General features: G+C 50.6%; 1 protein-coding gene across 1 annotated transcript; it reads right to left on the bottom strand.

Annotated features, from left to right (window-relative positions):
• Positions 1–7,967: 7,967 nt before the first annotated feature.
• LOC135283351 (gastrula zinc finger protein XlCGF9.1-like) lies at positions 7,968–10,056 on the bottom strand. The gene is made up of 3 exons (XM_064394062.1): positions 10,005–10,056; positions 8,989–9,401; positions 7,968–8,024 (listed from the first exon to the last, which is right to left on the bottom strand). Exons 1-3 carry the CDS (start codon positions 10,054–10,056, stop codon positions 7,968–7,970), a joined length of 522 nt encoding a protein of 173 aa, XP_064250132.1.
• Between the last annotated feature and the right edge of the window lie 3,724 nt (positions 10,057–13,780).

Raw genomic sequence — 13,780 nt, 5'->3', positions numbered from 1 at the left:
CCCTAAGGTTTCTTGTTTATAACAGGTGTTTTTAAAAGTCCTGTTTAAAAGGTATGTTAAGTGACACTCACCAATTAGAGTTCGGGCTCTGGCCAAGTTCTAACTCTATTTAGATGGAGTGACTGACAATCAACCCAGATGTTTTCTGCATCAAAAAGTATTCAAGTCCTTTTGACTTGGCAATTTGACCATCTATGACAGCTGAGCCATTTTCAGAGGTGATTTGGAGAAACATGAATCCGGACATGATTTCTCCAATTCTCTGTCATTTTAAGGTTTGTCAGCTGTCGCAGACTCTGGGATAAGAGTTCAGTGTTGTAGTGTTTAGTAATTTTCTGATCTTATATGTGTTGTTAATTGTGTGTATTATCTAAATTGACTCCTAATTACTCTTATCTTAACATTTCTTTATGTAACATTGCAAAATGAAACCAGGACCCATTCTTCACCTCCAGGATTTTGAGAAGATTCTTCAGTCCTGCAGAGATGTGGGATTCGTTTGTGTTTTAACAGGTGCCCTGTCTCAGCTTGAAAAGAAAACGGGGGAGCTCAGGGTATTGGAGTGGCTCTCTCCACCGCTACAGCAACAGAGAACTGTGAGACTGAAAATTGAAATGATTGCATCCCTCATAAAGAAAGGACGTTTTAGAGCAATCCAAGTTACAGGAGCGGAGCCTCCCACAATACGATTGCCCATCAAAAAGGACACACTTGACTGGTATTTGGTGAACTCTGGGGAGCTCCAGGAAGCCCTTTTAGGAGCTGGAGCTGTCGTGGAGACTGGGAAACTGCATCCTAGTCCCCTCCAGTGGATGACAGAATGGGACTGGATAACAAAGCCCATTCGGAGTCTGTCACCATTAAGGGGGGCTATCACGGCCTTTACGGACACTGGTAAAAAGTCCAGGAGAGCAGCCGTGACATGGAAACAGTAAGGACAGTGGCGACAACATTTGTAAATGCAGATGCCAGGGACAGTCTACAGACATTGGAACTTTTAGCTGTAGTATGGGCAATGATGAATTTAAAAGGTCCTTTGAATATTGTGACTGACTCCCTTTATGTAGCAGGAGTAGCTGCCAGGGTACTATACTGGGGGAGGGGATATCTTTGTGTTTCCTCTCCAACAGGACCCTTGTGGATCCCCGCGAAGTGGACTCGAGCTGTACCAGATGTTGAGGACCCTCGCGGCCTTGCCACCGGAGGACAAAGAGAGGGTGCACAACAAACTGACGCTGATATTGCGACCCTATTTGCAACACCTCCAGCCCTACTCTAACGACGCGCGACATGCCTGCGTTCATCTTCCTGATGATTGGATCGAGTGGTGTCAGGACCTTACGGTAGAACTAAAAGCTCCTCAATCACAGCCGTGCCTGGACTGTAGGGTTGAGGAGGCACTAGACGACTGCATCAAGCAACTTAAGTCCTGTTCTCTTCGCTCCAGAGGGACTGCCAAATAGGGCAACCCACATTCTGAAGCGAGCTGAAACAGGTAGTAGTAGCCACACTTTTACCTGGAGGGGCAGCTAATAAGGCCATGAATTTGGCCAAGCAATTAGGCTGCTAGGCCAAAGACGAACTGAACGCCACCTCCCAGGTATTGGACATGCTGTCTCAAGATGTACAAAGTGTAAATCATGCAGTATTGCAGAATAGAGCAGCAATCAATTTCTTATTATTAGCTCAAAGCCATGGTTGTGAAGAATTTGAGAGTATGTGTTGTATGAATTTATCAGATCATTCTGTATCAATATGCTATAGAGATATTGTGTGATAGTATTGCTAATGCTTGTATTACCATCCTTGCTTAATTGTATACAAAGAATGGTGAGTCAGATGATGGAAAGGGCTTGGAAAACAACACTTCTGGCCCAAAAAGAAAACGGGGGAAATGTTGAGAGCTTTATAACAAGCTGGCTCCGAGCTATAGCTCACAGTGAGATTAATTTGACCGAGATAGAGAATGAGGGGAGTTGCCATTCCAATTAAACTGTGTCCTTGGCCCACGGATGAAGTAATGCACAGACACAGGTGGTGGAGCAAATAGCCTGGGAAAGTGGAATAGTTATACTAAAACCAGCACGTAGGTAGCTGATAGCTAGTTAGCCAACGGTGAGCTGGGATTTTGCACTATGCATGAGCTAATTAAAGGGTGTATAATAATCGGTGATTCGGGAATAAAGACGAGACTTGTCGATCATCATATGGTGAGCAAGTCTTCCTTCTCCATCACTCTGGGGCTTTGTGCTCAGGTCCTGAACATCAGTCCCTGAGAGGCAGCTGAAGAAACCTCTCCAGAACTCCAAGTCAGAATCCACCTCCAGAGTTTCTTAGACTTTTATTGGGTCCCACTGAGGGACACGACTCAGAAAGTGTCCCCAGGCCCCAGCCAGAGCAGAGAACTGGAGGCAGTGATGAGAGGTGGGGACAAAGAGAAGCCAAGTCTTGGTGCCCTGGGGCACAGCAGCAGGGTCTGTGCCACCAAGGGCTGGGAGGAGACACCTAGTCCTGAGGCCCTGGGGCCTCCTGGCACAGCCCCAGCCAGGCTGGGCACTGTCAGCCCCTTGTCCTGCCCTCAGCATCTCCCCCTAGCCCACATCCCAGTGATAGAATCAGAACAAAACTTTCAGAACACTTCACCTCTCCCTACAAAATTTTCTTTCCTACTGAGAATGTAAACAGACAAAATCTGAAGCTTTCAGTCAGTTTACCACCTCTGGAATAGTCTTTATTAAGTTTGCATAGGGAGAGGAGTCTCTCTTTCATGCTATGGAGACTTCTCCATAAGAAAACAGATCTCTCCTGGCTCTCAATTTCCATGAATAGCGGCTGCCCGAAAAACCTGCAGTCATTAAGTCCCTCCCATTTTTCACAGCTTTTCCCACAGTTGTGTTTATGGGCCATGTCAAGTTATGTAGTATTAGTTTAAAGATGAGCTGTGTAAGAGCAAAGGTCCTCTTCATCTGTCTCTGAAATCACCTTTATCTCTGGGAACACAGTTCTTCTTCTTCTCTCTGTGAGGGTACAGGGTCTCATCACTCTGCTGTCTTTCTCTGTACAAACTTCTCATGGGATCACAGCTGATTCAACATATGCTTATTTTAGCATGGAGGCCTTTGCTGAACAAGTCATCTCCCCATACTTTTCCATGCATGATAGGGAAAAAGAGAGTCTGATGTATCAATTACATCCTTCTCCATAGCTTTTCAAGAGGATTTCAGTCCCAAGATAAAGGCATTTCCTCATCCCTCCCATCTGGGATTCAACTTCCTCTTCACTGACCTTGGTGTCTTTATGTTGCTCCCCTGTGTGCCTGCACTTTGTCCATTTCTCTCACTCGAGGGAGGATGGAAGCACTGAAAGAGTTAATATCTCTCCCGGGGCCTGCAGATGGTTCCATGACCCTGGCCGGGCTGGGTCCTTGCAGCCGGAGCTGTTTTACGATGGAGGTTTCTGCAGCGGCTGCGCTGGGGCTGTGTCAGGATGGGCCACTCTGGGGCAGGGCCAGGATCTCAGCAGCCAGGCCAGATCACAGCAGCAGCACGGCCAGGGCCCATGGCTTCTCCTCCCCCTGCCCGGGGCTTGCGGGTGATCCCCAAGGGTGGCAGAATCTTGGTGGAGCTGGCCTGGCCTGGGGCTGCTCCTGGGGCCCGGCGGATCCTGGCTCGGCCCGGGCTGGCGGCAGGGCAGGGCTCGGTAGCGCCCAGGTATTGACAACCGCAGCCATGGCCCGGCCCGGCCTCGGCCCCATGGCCTCCCCTGCCCTGCCCGGCAGCCGATGGGGCCTGGGGGGCTCCCTGGGAAGGGGCCCGGCCCCACGGCAAGAGCCGCCTGGCCCAGCCTGGCTGAGACAGGGGCTGGGTCAGCCTTGTTACCTCTTTGCTGGCCAGAAGGGAAAGACACCCTCCCAGGCTTTCTAGTCTTTAACATGTGTCTTCACAGAGGTGTGTACAGTTTCCTTAGTGGTTTAACAGACTGTCAATTCTCAGAGCAAATTACTGATTGGTTTTCTGTTAGACATGAAGGCAAGTGCTAGCACCTTCTCTTAGAACATGACTTCCACCACAACATCACAGAGCACAGAGCTCCTTTGTCCATGTGTAGTGCTCATGTGCCCGAGGCCTCAAAACCCCTCCCTGGGAGGTTTCTGGGGTCTCTCCAAGGTGTTTTCAAATGAAAACCTTCAGCTCCTAGTCTAAGAAAATCACCAGAGGACAGGGCCAGCCTGACCTGGCTGTTTTTGTCTGAGCAATCCTTGGATATATAGAATTTGGGAGATAAAATTCTAATTTTGGCCATGGTGTCTGGGCGTGGAAGGTGGTTTTTTTCCACAGGAATTAAGGAACAGAGCCGCAGTGTTTCAGGGGCAGATGAGAAGTGTCCACCAGAGGCCAAGGCTAGCCAGCGCAGGTAAGTTTTGTTCTGAGATATACCCTTGCCCACCAGAAATCTTTTAGGGAGTGTACCAGTTTTAGCAACCGGCATCTGAAAAGAGGGATGGTTCTTTTCCATTGCAGGGAAAGCACGGAGCCCCAGTGTTTCAGGAGCTGATGAGAAGCAGCCCTTGACATGCCAAGGTCAGCTGGACTTGTCAGGTGACCCGTGGGGAGGCCAAGCCAGCCAGACCTGCTCCATGTTCCCTCGGTTACACGGGGCCCCACAGTGTCCCAATGGTCCCTTGCTTCCATGACGCACTGAGGTGTCCCAATGGCCCTTTGGTGACATGAGGCCCTGAAAGGCCCTCATGGTCTCCATGGTTCCATCAGGCCCCACAGAGTCATAATGGTCTCTGGGTTGCATGAAGCCCCACTGTGTCACCATGGCCCCTTGGTTCCATGGGTTCCAGTGGTGCCACAATGATCCCCTTGGTTTCATGAGGTCCCCACAGTGTCCCAGTGATCTCCATGGCAAGGAAAGAACCAAGCCCCAGTGTTGCAGAGGCAGTCACCAGAGGCCAAGGCCAGCCAGACTTGGAGGTACTGGCAGATTTTGCCTGGGAGCAACTCTGGGATATACAGAATTTTAGAGGTGGAATCCTAATTTCACACATGGACACTTGGGGGAGAATCTCAGTCCTTTTCAATAGGAAGGAAAGCACAGAACTCTGGTGTTTCAGGGGCAGCTAAGAGGCAGCTATTCGAGGCCAAAGCCAGCCACACCTCTCTGTCCTGGTAGCTTTTGTTTGAAAGCAACCCTTGGATATTTTGAATTTGGGAGGTGGAATCCCAGTTTTGGCCATTTCTGCACAGTTAAGAAGAATGGTTCTTTTCCATAGGAAGGAAAGCACAGAGCTCAAGTGTTTCAAATGTAGATGAGAAGAGAGATGGCTCCTGGGAGGCTCAGCCAGCCAGATCTGTTTCTCCTGGCAGCTTTCATCATGGAGAAGTCCTTGGATATATGGAATTTGGGAGGAAGAATTTCTAATTTGACAATGGACACCTTGAGAAGAAGGATGGTTCTTTTCTATTGGAAGGAAAGCACTGAGCCCCAGTGTTTGGAAAGCAGTCCCCAAGGGGCCAAGGGCAGCCAGACCTGTCAGTCCTGGCAACTTTCACTTGGGAGCAATCCTTGGATGTACAGAATTTTGGAAGTGGAATCCCAGTTTTGGCCATGGGCACCTGGTCAAGATGGATGATTTGCTCCTACAGGAAAGAAAAGTGCCAAGTCCAAGTGTTCTGGAAGAAGATGAGAGGTAGCCACCCTTAGGCCAAGCCAGCCAGACCTGTCTCTCCTGGCACCTTTTGTCTAGGGGCTGTCCTTGGACATAGAGCACTTTGGAGATGCAATCTCAATTTTGGCTGTGGATACGTGGACAGGAATAGTTCTTTCTATGAAGAAAGAAAGCGCAGAGCCCCAGTGTTTCTGAGGCAGATGAGTGCCAGCCCTCAGGAAGCCAAGGCCAGCCAGACTTGTCACTCCAGCTGGCAGCTTTTGTCTCGGAGTTATCCTTGGATATAGGGAATGCTGGAGACAGATGCCCAATTTTGGCCATGTGTACCTGGTCAGGACGGATGGTTTTTTCCCATAAGAAAGAAAAGCACATGGTCCCAGTGTTTCAAAGGCAGATGAGAGGGGGCCCCTGGATGACCAAGGCAACCAGATCTGTCACTCCTGGTGGATTTCATCTGGAAACAACCTTTGCATATAAGGAAATGTGGAGAAGGAATCCAAATTTTGGCCATGGGCCTCCGGAGGAGAAGGACAGTTCTCTCCCATAGGAAGGAAACCCCAGAGCCCCAGTGCTTCAGGGACAGATGAGAAGCAGCCCTCAACATGCCAAGGTCAGCTGGACCTGTCAGGTGGTCCCCAGGAGGCCCAGCCAGCCAGACCTGTTCCATGTTCCCTTGGTTTCCTGGGACCCCAGAGTGTCACAATGGTCTCCTTGGTTCCATGAGGCCCTGGAGTGTCACAATGTTCCCCCTGTTTCTGCAGTGTCACAATGGCCCCATGCTTCCATGAGACCTTGCAACGTCACAATGGCTTCATGCTCCCACAAAGCCCTGATGTGTCACCATGGCCCCTCGGCTCCATGCGCCCTCACTGTGTCACAATGGCTCCTCTGTGACACTACAGGATCCACAAGGTCACCATGGACCCTTGGTTCCTTGGGGCCCCGAGTTTCACAATGGTCTCCTTGATTGCATGAGGCACCAGAGTGTCACAGTGGCCCCTTGGTTCCATGAGGTTCCGTAGTGTCACCGTGGTGTCCTTGGACCCGCGTTGTCACAACTGACCCCTGGCTCCATGAGGTTCTGTAGGGTCACTGTGGTTGCTGTCAGAGGCAGGATGAGATCCATGTCCCCAGACACCTTGGGATGCTTGGAATGCCCGTGTGGGGCCAGGGCCGGGTTAGGCCTTGGTTTGTAGTGGGACTTCTTGGGCGGGAGGGGTGAGAACCTTGTAGAGAGCCGGGGAGATGGGGACCCCAATTTGGGACAACTGTGGAAGCTCCCTTCAAGATTCCACCTTTTGGGAACACGGGAGAGGGAAGAGGGGTAGGACGGGGAGAACCACATGAACTGGGGATTAAAGTGTTAACTGCCAGTTGCTTTCTCCGTTCCCACCTTGAATTTAAAATGGCTCTTACTTGGTGAAACCAGAAAATACTCTTAGAAAGGGAGGAGTTCCCTGACCGTCCTAATTCTGCCAACTTTGCAATGACTACATCCCAAAAATCGACCCCATACAATTGGCCAGTGGTAACCTCCAGGAAGTGAGAAAACAACCAAACAATTAACTTTCTTAATTCTCACTTTTTAACATGAACATCCCCACCCTCAAGGATTCCCTCAACTTGGATAAACACTGTTTTCTGGATCCCAGAAAGCCTCGCACCCATGACTTATGATGTTAAGAGAGAGAACCAATACCCACCACCCTTGAGAAAATAAAAAAGGAAAAGGCAGAAAAACCCACACCGGCCCCTGTCGAAAAGAACGGTGGCTGCACAGCACAGAAAAAGAGGCAAAGGTGCTAAGTTACAAAGACCTGGCTCAAAGTAAATGAAAGGAGCTCAGGATGCCCCGACCCTTCAACAATAGAAAGGATCTGGGGTAGAGAGACAGGGGAACAAGAAGGAGGTGAGAAGGGGAGAGGAGACCACTTACAGTCAGGCGCAAAATTCTACACCACTTCAACTCGGGCCCCCTCTCAGGAAAAATCCAGTGTTAGGTGAACAAAAGACCAAAGGTGGTGGTTCCTGTCAGGGGAAGACTCCTCGGGTGCAGGAGCTGCCTCCTCGAGCCTCCAGGAGTGCAACCCACCAGAGATGGGTCTGCTCCTACTGGAGGAAGCTTCACAGCCAGGTGGTCTCAAGAGGTCACTCCCACAGCAGGTCCAGATGGAGATCTGCAAGAGCCCAGAGTCCACTTTCCACAGGGTCTGGTGATGACCTCAGGCCTCGTGCTGGGTGCCAAACATGTGGCCACATGCATCCAAAAGCCCACCTTGAGGGCTGCCCCAGGCTAGCTTTTTAGCATGTGAGTGACAGCGAGGTGTGGGGGGCACTCTCCTCGCTTGCGCTTGCAAGGAGAGAGCCTTAGGCACGAATGCCTTGACGGACTCTGGGCCGATGCAAACAGGAGTGAAGAAAGCGGGCTCCGACTTCTGGTGAAACAGGGTTATTGGGAGGAGCAGGGAGATGAAAAGTCCAGGGGGTCCAGAAGCTGAACACAGTGGGAAAAGCGCTTACAGCAACTTATAAAGGGAGGTGGCAACAGGGGTGGAGCCTGCCCTCCAACCAATAGAGGAGCAGGAGGGAGTAGAAAAGGAAAGAAGGACACTGCTATGGGACCAATGGGGAGTGACTAGGGGAAGGGCCCCAGCTGCTGAACCAATCACTTGGTGCCCAGAAGAGAAGCTTCTAGATAGAGAGGATGGGTTGCTGAGTGACAGACAAAGCACCAAGGTGCGACAAAACAAAGGATACAATGTTAACTGGGGTAACAGGCAAGGGAACAGGGAGACTGACAAGGATTGCGGGGGAGGAGACAACCTGGGTAGAACCATTACACAACCACAGGGGCGAATGGAACAAACCAACTTACAATATACAACTTAGCATAACTAAGAGCCTGAAAAACACAACACAACAGTAAACAATCTCCATATTGCATTCTACTTTAGCACAACACAGGCACAGCAAGAGAGGTAAGAATGATGTTTTCCTTCTTCTCTGCTTGTCTCACAGCTTCGAACATTCACATGTTCAGAAGGCATGTGAATACCACACTCAGGGAGAGAGAGTCCCTTTCCTGCCCCTGGCAATGACCTGAGGTGGAAGTGAATGTGATGACAGGGCCATGGCCAGACCGTCATGTTCTTCAATCTCACACCACGTCATTGGCAGGGGCAGGAAAATTAACAGATGTCTTCCCACCATGGTTCACAGGGCTCTTTCCAATATGGGTCCTCCAGTGGGGGAAGAAGCTGGAGCAGTTCATCAATCTCTTCCTGCAGTTGGGGCACTGGCAGGACATCCCTTACCGGTGACTCCTGGCTGGTCAAGTCAGAGCTCTGGGTGAAGCGCTTCCCACATGTGGGGTACTCATAGGGCCTCTCTCCAGTGTGGATGCGCTGGTGCCTGACGAGGGTGAATTTCTGCTTGAAGCTCTTCCCACAGTCGGGGCAGCAGAAGGGCCTCCCATCTGTGTGAATCCGTACATGCGGGCAGAGATTGGAGCTGGTCTGAAACCTCTTCCCACACTGGGGGCACTCATAGGGCCTCTCCCCGGTGTGGATGAGCTGGTGCCTGACGAGGTGGGAGTAGCGCTTGAAGCCCTTCCCACAATCTGGGCAGCAGAAGGGCCTCTCATTGGTGTGAATCTGCTGGTGCAGGAGGAGATCTGAGCTGATCCGAAACCTCTTCTGGCACTGAGGACACTCATAGGGCCTCTCTCCTGTGTGGATGCGTTAGTGAGTCACAAGGGTGGATCTGTAGCTGAACCCCTTCCCACACTCCTCACATTTGTGTGGCCATTCCCCGGTGTGGATCCTCTGGAGGCTAATCAGTGTGCTGCTCTGCCTGAAGCTCTTCCCACACTCCAAGCACTTGTGGAGCTTATCCCCATCAGGAAGCTGCTCATGGACCACCAGCTTTGAGTACTGGCTGAAGCTCTGTCCACCTTCCTGGCTCAGGGTGGGTCTTTCCTTTTCATAGTAGCCTGGGCTGGGTTTGCAGCCCCTCCTCCTGTGGGATCTCCAGGGCTTTTCTTCCCTGTTGTATTCCTGTGCTGTGGAGCCACTCAAAATGGCCTCTGCTACGAAGTTGTGCCATGGGGTTTTGTCCTCCCTGGTCTCCATCCTCAGGTCTTTGTCTGGAGGAGGACGGAAAAGAAGAGGATGGGATTTGCCTTCGTGCCAGAGGGAAGGGGTAGGAGATCCCCCCAGTTCATCCCTGGCAGGACAGCATTGCCAGTGGTGTTGTCCTGCAGCCAGGGGCCATGCTGGGCTGGGAGATGGAGCAAAGGAAAGGGGGAAAAGGGCAGTGACTTCCTCCTTACCTGCCTGCGTGTCCCAGGGCATCTTCCTCTTCCTCACAGCTTCCTCCTCCATCTGGGAAAGATTTTGGGATGGGAAATTCTGTTCTGGGAGGAAAGCAAGAGATGAGTACAGTGAGTTTTGTACTGGTTTGAAGGCAAACCAGGGGGAGATTCTAGGCCAGAATTACAATTAATTAAGAAAATTAAGGTCAACGCAATTATACACTGCCTTAAACTGACAGAGTCAGGTTCTAACCTGGCACCCTGTTGGTCAGGGTGGTGGGAGCAGTCCCATTAAATGGTGGCTGCAGTCCTGTTGCAGGGATGAATGTGATTCTGTTGAAGCAGTGATCCTGTAGAAGGGTCTGGTCTTCCTCTGAAGGTCCAGTGGTGCTTATGGAGCTCTTGTCCTCTGGGAATCCAGTAGGCAAGGTGCTCCTGGTGCTGCAAGCCTCAGCTTATATCCAGGTAGGAATGCATGGCTCCTCCCCCTGGGCGGAGCATCCTACAATGGGATGCTGTCATTTTATCAGTCCTGCAGGGACACTCAATGGCCCATTCACAGAAGATAGCCCCTGGAGGGCATTATCAGGGCTGAGTCATGGAAGAGATAAAGAACACTGCCCCGCCCGTTTATAACAGTTTGTCAAGATGGTGATTGAAAACATGCATTTGGTTACATCTTACACTGTAACCTGAAACAGTGGGGTAATCCCTGCTTGTGGGGGTGAACACCACCCCCCTTACCCAAACTGGCTCAGGTGTAAAACCCTCACTCTGGGAAGGCCACGCACACAGAGGACAATGTCACATTTGCCCTGCCGGGGGAGGTCTCTGTCCCCTTCACTACCTTGCCCTACCCCCTCTTCTCTCTTTTTCTCTTTCTTTCCATGTCTCTCTCTACCTCACATTTCCTCTTCAATACAATCCACTTTGGATTTGGTCTTCTTAGCACCTCAATTGGGGCAGAAGCATCTCTCTGACAATTTTCTTAACCAGACTGCAACATTATTTTGGCACAGTGAGTTTAGACACTGTTCTTTGCCCCCAAGTGCCTTTGACTACAGCATGGTTCCCTCCTCTGAGGAGGTTGTGGTCCTCTCTGGAGGAACTCTTGGAAACTTGGATGCAGCTTCATCTGAGCAACTTATGGGAGAACTGATGAGAGAAATGGGTGTTGGTGGCTGGGTGGCCAATGTAAAGAAAATGTTTTGTTGTCCTTCCTGGAAAAGTTTCTTAAAAACACTGGAGGAAAGGCAGCAAATGATACCAGCGAGTCTGACAAGGTTCATTCACCCCAAGGTGAGGAAAACAAGGCTGCTAAAAGTCCCACAAGAAGCCCAGCTCAAGCAGCTAAATTCCTGAATAAATGCCAAATTCACAGGCTTAGGAGCTTTGCCAAATGTGAGAATCATTATTCTCTTTGTCCCTGTCACCTTTGTGACAGCCCCACAATGCTTTCTCTTTCCATTTAGTAATCTGTATTGGGCCCAATTTCCACTTTTCTTTTATGGGAACCTGCCAGCAGCTGAACTGGAACTTTGCAGGAACCAATGAAACTTGAATTTGCCACAGAATTGCTTCTATTATCGGTTTATTCATGTTTGGGATTTGTTTGCATTTTAATCACCCATGAGTTGTGGGAAAATCAAATATTCATCAAAGTGATTAATACAGAGTTAAATTTGATTTCTGCCAAGTTTATTTTGTCCAGTGCCCAGGGAGTGCTCGAGGGGTCTCTGTGCCTTTTGCCCTGGGGGATGCTTGGGAGGGGCTTGTGGGGGCTGTCCCTGTCACCCCAGGCCATTCCCCAGGGGGTTTCCATCACTCTCACCCCAGGGAATGCCTGGGGGTCTCCCTCCCTCTCACCCTGCCCCATGGGGTGCTTGGGGCAGTCTCTGTCCCTCTCAGCCCAAGGGGTGCTCAGGGGTCTCTGTCCCCTCACCCTGGGGAATGCTCAGGGGTCTCCATCCCTCTTGCCTCAGGGAATGCTTGTGCAGGGCTGGGGACCAGGGGCTCTGTGTCCCTCTCACCACTGAGGGTGCTCGGGGCTGGGGGGGCTCTCTGTCCCTCTCAGCCCTGGTGTGACCCTGCCCAAACATCATCAGGGTCAGAGGGACAGAGACACCCCCAAATACCCAGAAGGGCTGAACCTGGGATCATGCTTTTACCCCATTCATCTGTTTAGCACAGAAATAAGTTCTGCATCTTTAAGGCTGGTTCTGAGAGCGAAGGGAGGCAGGAAGAAGCTGCAGTTTGTTTTAGAAACTGCACTCACTCCTCCACATTCCGGCTCCTGGACAGACAGATGGCGGGACGGGTCTCTCCTTTGTTTTTAGTGAGTTTTAGCTCTCTGAGGCAGATAAGTTCCATGGATTGTGATTTTTTCTTTTTCTTTGGAGTTGTTTTAACCTGTTCTGGACTGAACACCCAGAAGGGCACTGACAGCTGGCACCTGTGGCCCATTGGGCCGAGCCTGGGTCGTGGCATTTCCAGTGCTGGAGGAACTGTTAAGGGACTGATAAGAGACTGAGTGAGCCCAGCTACAGCCCACTGAGGGACTTTCTGAATTTATCATCTCTTTTGGAGTGGCAAGAATTTTTATTGTTTAATATTGGTCATTTGCTGTGCTCATAAATGCATTTCCTTTTAAATAAACAGGTTTTTTCCACTTTTCTCCAAGGAAATCTTGTACTGAACTGGCTGGGGGAGGGGCTGCTTGAATTTGCTTTCTATAGGAAACCCGTTTTGGAGGTTTTCTCCCAAATTTGCCCTAAACAAGGACAGGGCAGTGTGGAGAGGAGGGAGCCTCAACTGTCTGGACTGGGGGGTGTCTGGAGACGGGGACGCTGGGACCCTGAAAACCCCCAGCATCCCTAAGCAGGACCCTGGAGAGGGGGGATCCCCCAGACACATGGGATCCTCTGCAGCCATGAGAGAGGGGATCACCAGAACCCCAGAGAGATGAGACTGGAAATGGGACACTCATGGTGTCTTTTTTAGATTCATTTTTGCTTTTTGAAGGTTTTATGGACACCAGGTAATTTCTAGAGAAGGACTTGGGCAGAGGAACTTCAGCCTCACTGTGCTCATCCCTTGTTTTTCCCCAAACCAGGATTTCCCATTCCCAAACTCCCAACGGTGGAGAAAGCTGCAAGGAAGAGGAAGATGCCCCAAGACACTCAGGCAGGTGAGGAGGAAGTCAGTGCCCCTTTCCCCCTCTCTCCTTCTCCATCTCCCAGCCCAGCATGGCCCCCGGCTGCAGGACAACCCCACTGCCAACGCTGTCCTGCCGGGGATGCACTGGGGGATCTCCTTCCCCTTCCCTCTGGCATGGAGGCACATTCACAGGCTCTGGGGCAGGAGGGGGAACTGCGGGCACTTTGGGGTGCGTGGCTCAGCTGCTCCTGGCGCGGTTCCCCCGAGCCCCCGGCGCAGCTCCACCAGGCCCCCCCACCACGGCGCTTGCTGGAGGTTCTTTAACAGAAATGCTGGTAAATTGACCCTCTGGAATTACACTAAATATAATTTCAAGAAGCTGCTGGTTTTCTGGGCAGTTTGCCCAATTCCACATTGTTGTTTCGTTCATTAAAACTGCACTTTAAAAGGTCTTAGCAAATTTATGCTTGCATAAAATTTGTGGCTACCATGGGCTTCTCTCAAAACTAAATTACATAAAATCATGACACACTTATTACATGCTTTTAATCCCTCCAGTAAATCCTTCATGCTGGTATTTCAATCTCAGTTTGTTCAACTTTTCAGTGCCTTATTTGCATTAATAACATCAGAATAAG

This window comes from Passer domesticus, chromosome 18, assembly GCF_036417665.1.
Source record: "Passer domesticus isolate bPasDom1 chromosome 18, bPasDom1.hap1, whole genome shotgun sequence".
NCBI classification, from domain to species: domain Eukaryota; kingdom Metazoa; phylum Chordata; class Aves; order Passeriformes; family Passeridae; genus Passer; species Passer domesticus.
Note: the sequence above shows the minus strand (reverse complement) of the source record. Positions and strands in the feature narration are given on the sequence as shown.

Excerpts from the sequence above, each read along its gene's own strand:
- LOC135283351 (XM_064394062.1), bottom strand. The coding sequence starts at position 10,056 with ATGGAGGAGGAAGCTGTGAGGAAGAGGAAGATGCCCTGGGACACGCAG. Across the intron at positions 9,402-10,004 it reads GCCCTGGGACACGCAGGCAG|GAGAGAGGCCCTATGAGTGT; the intron begins GTAAGGAGGAAG and ends GCATCCACACAG. Across the intron at positions 8,025-8,988 it reads TGACCAGCCAGGAGTCACCG|CGCAAGCGAGGAGAGTGCCC; the intron begins GTAAGGGATGTC and ends TCTCCTTGCAAG.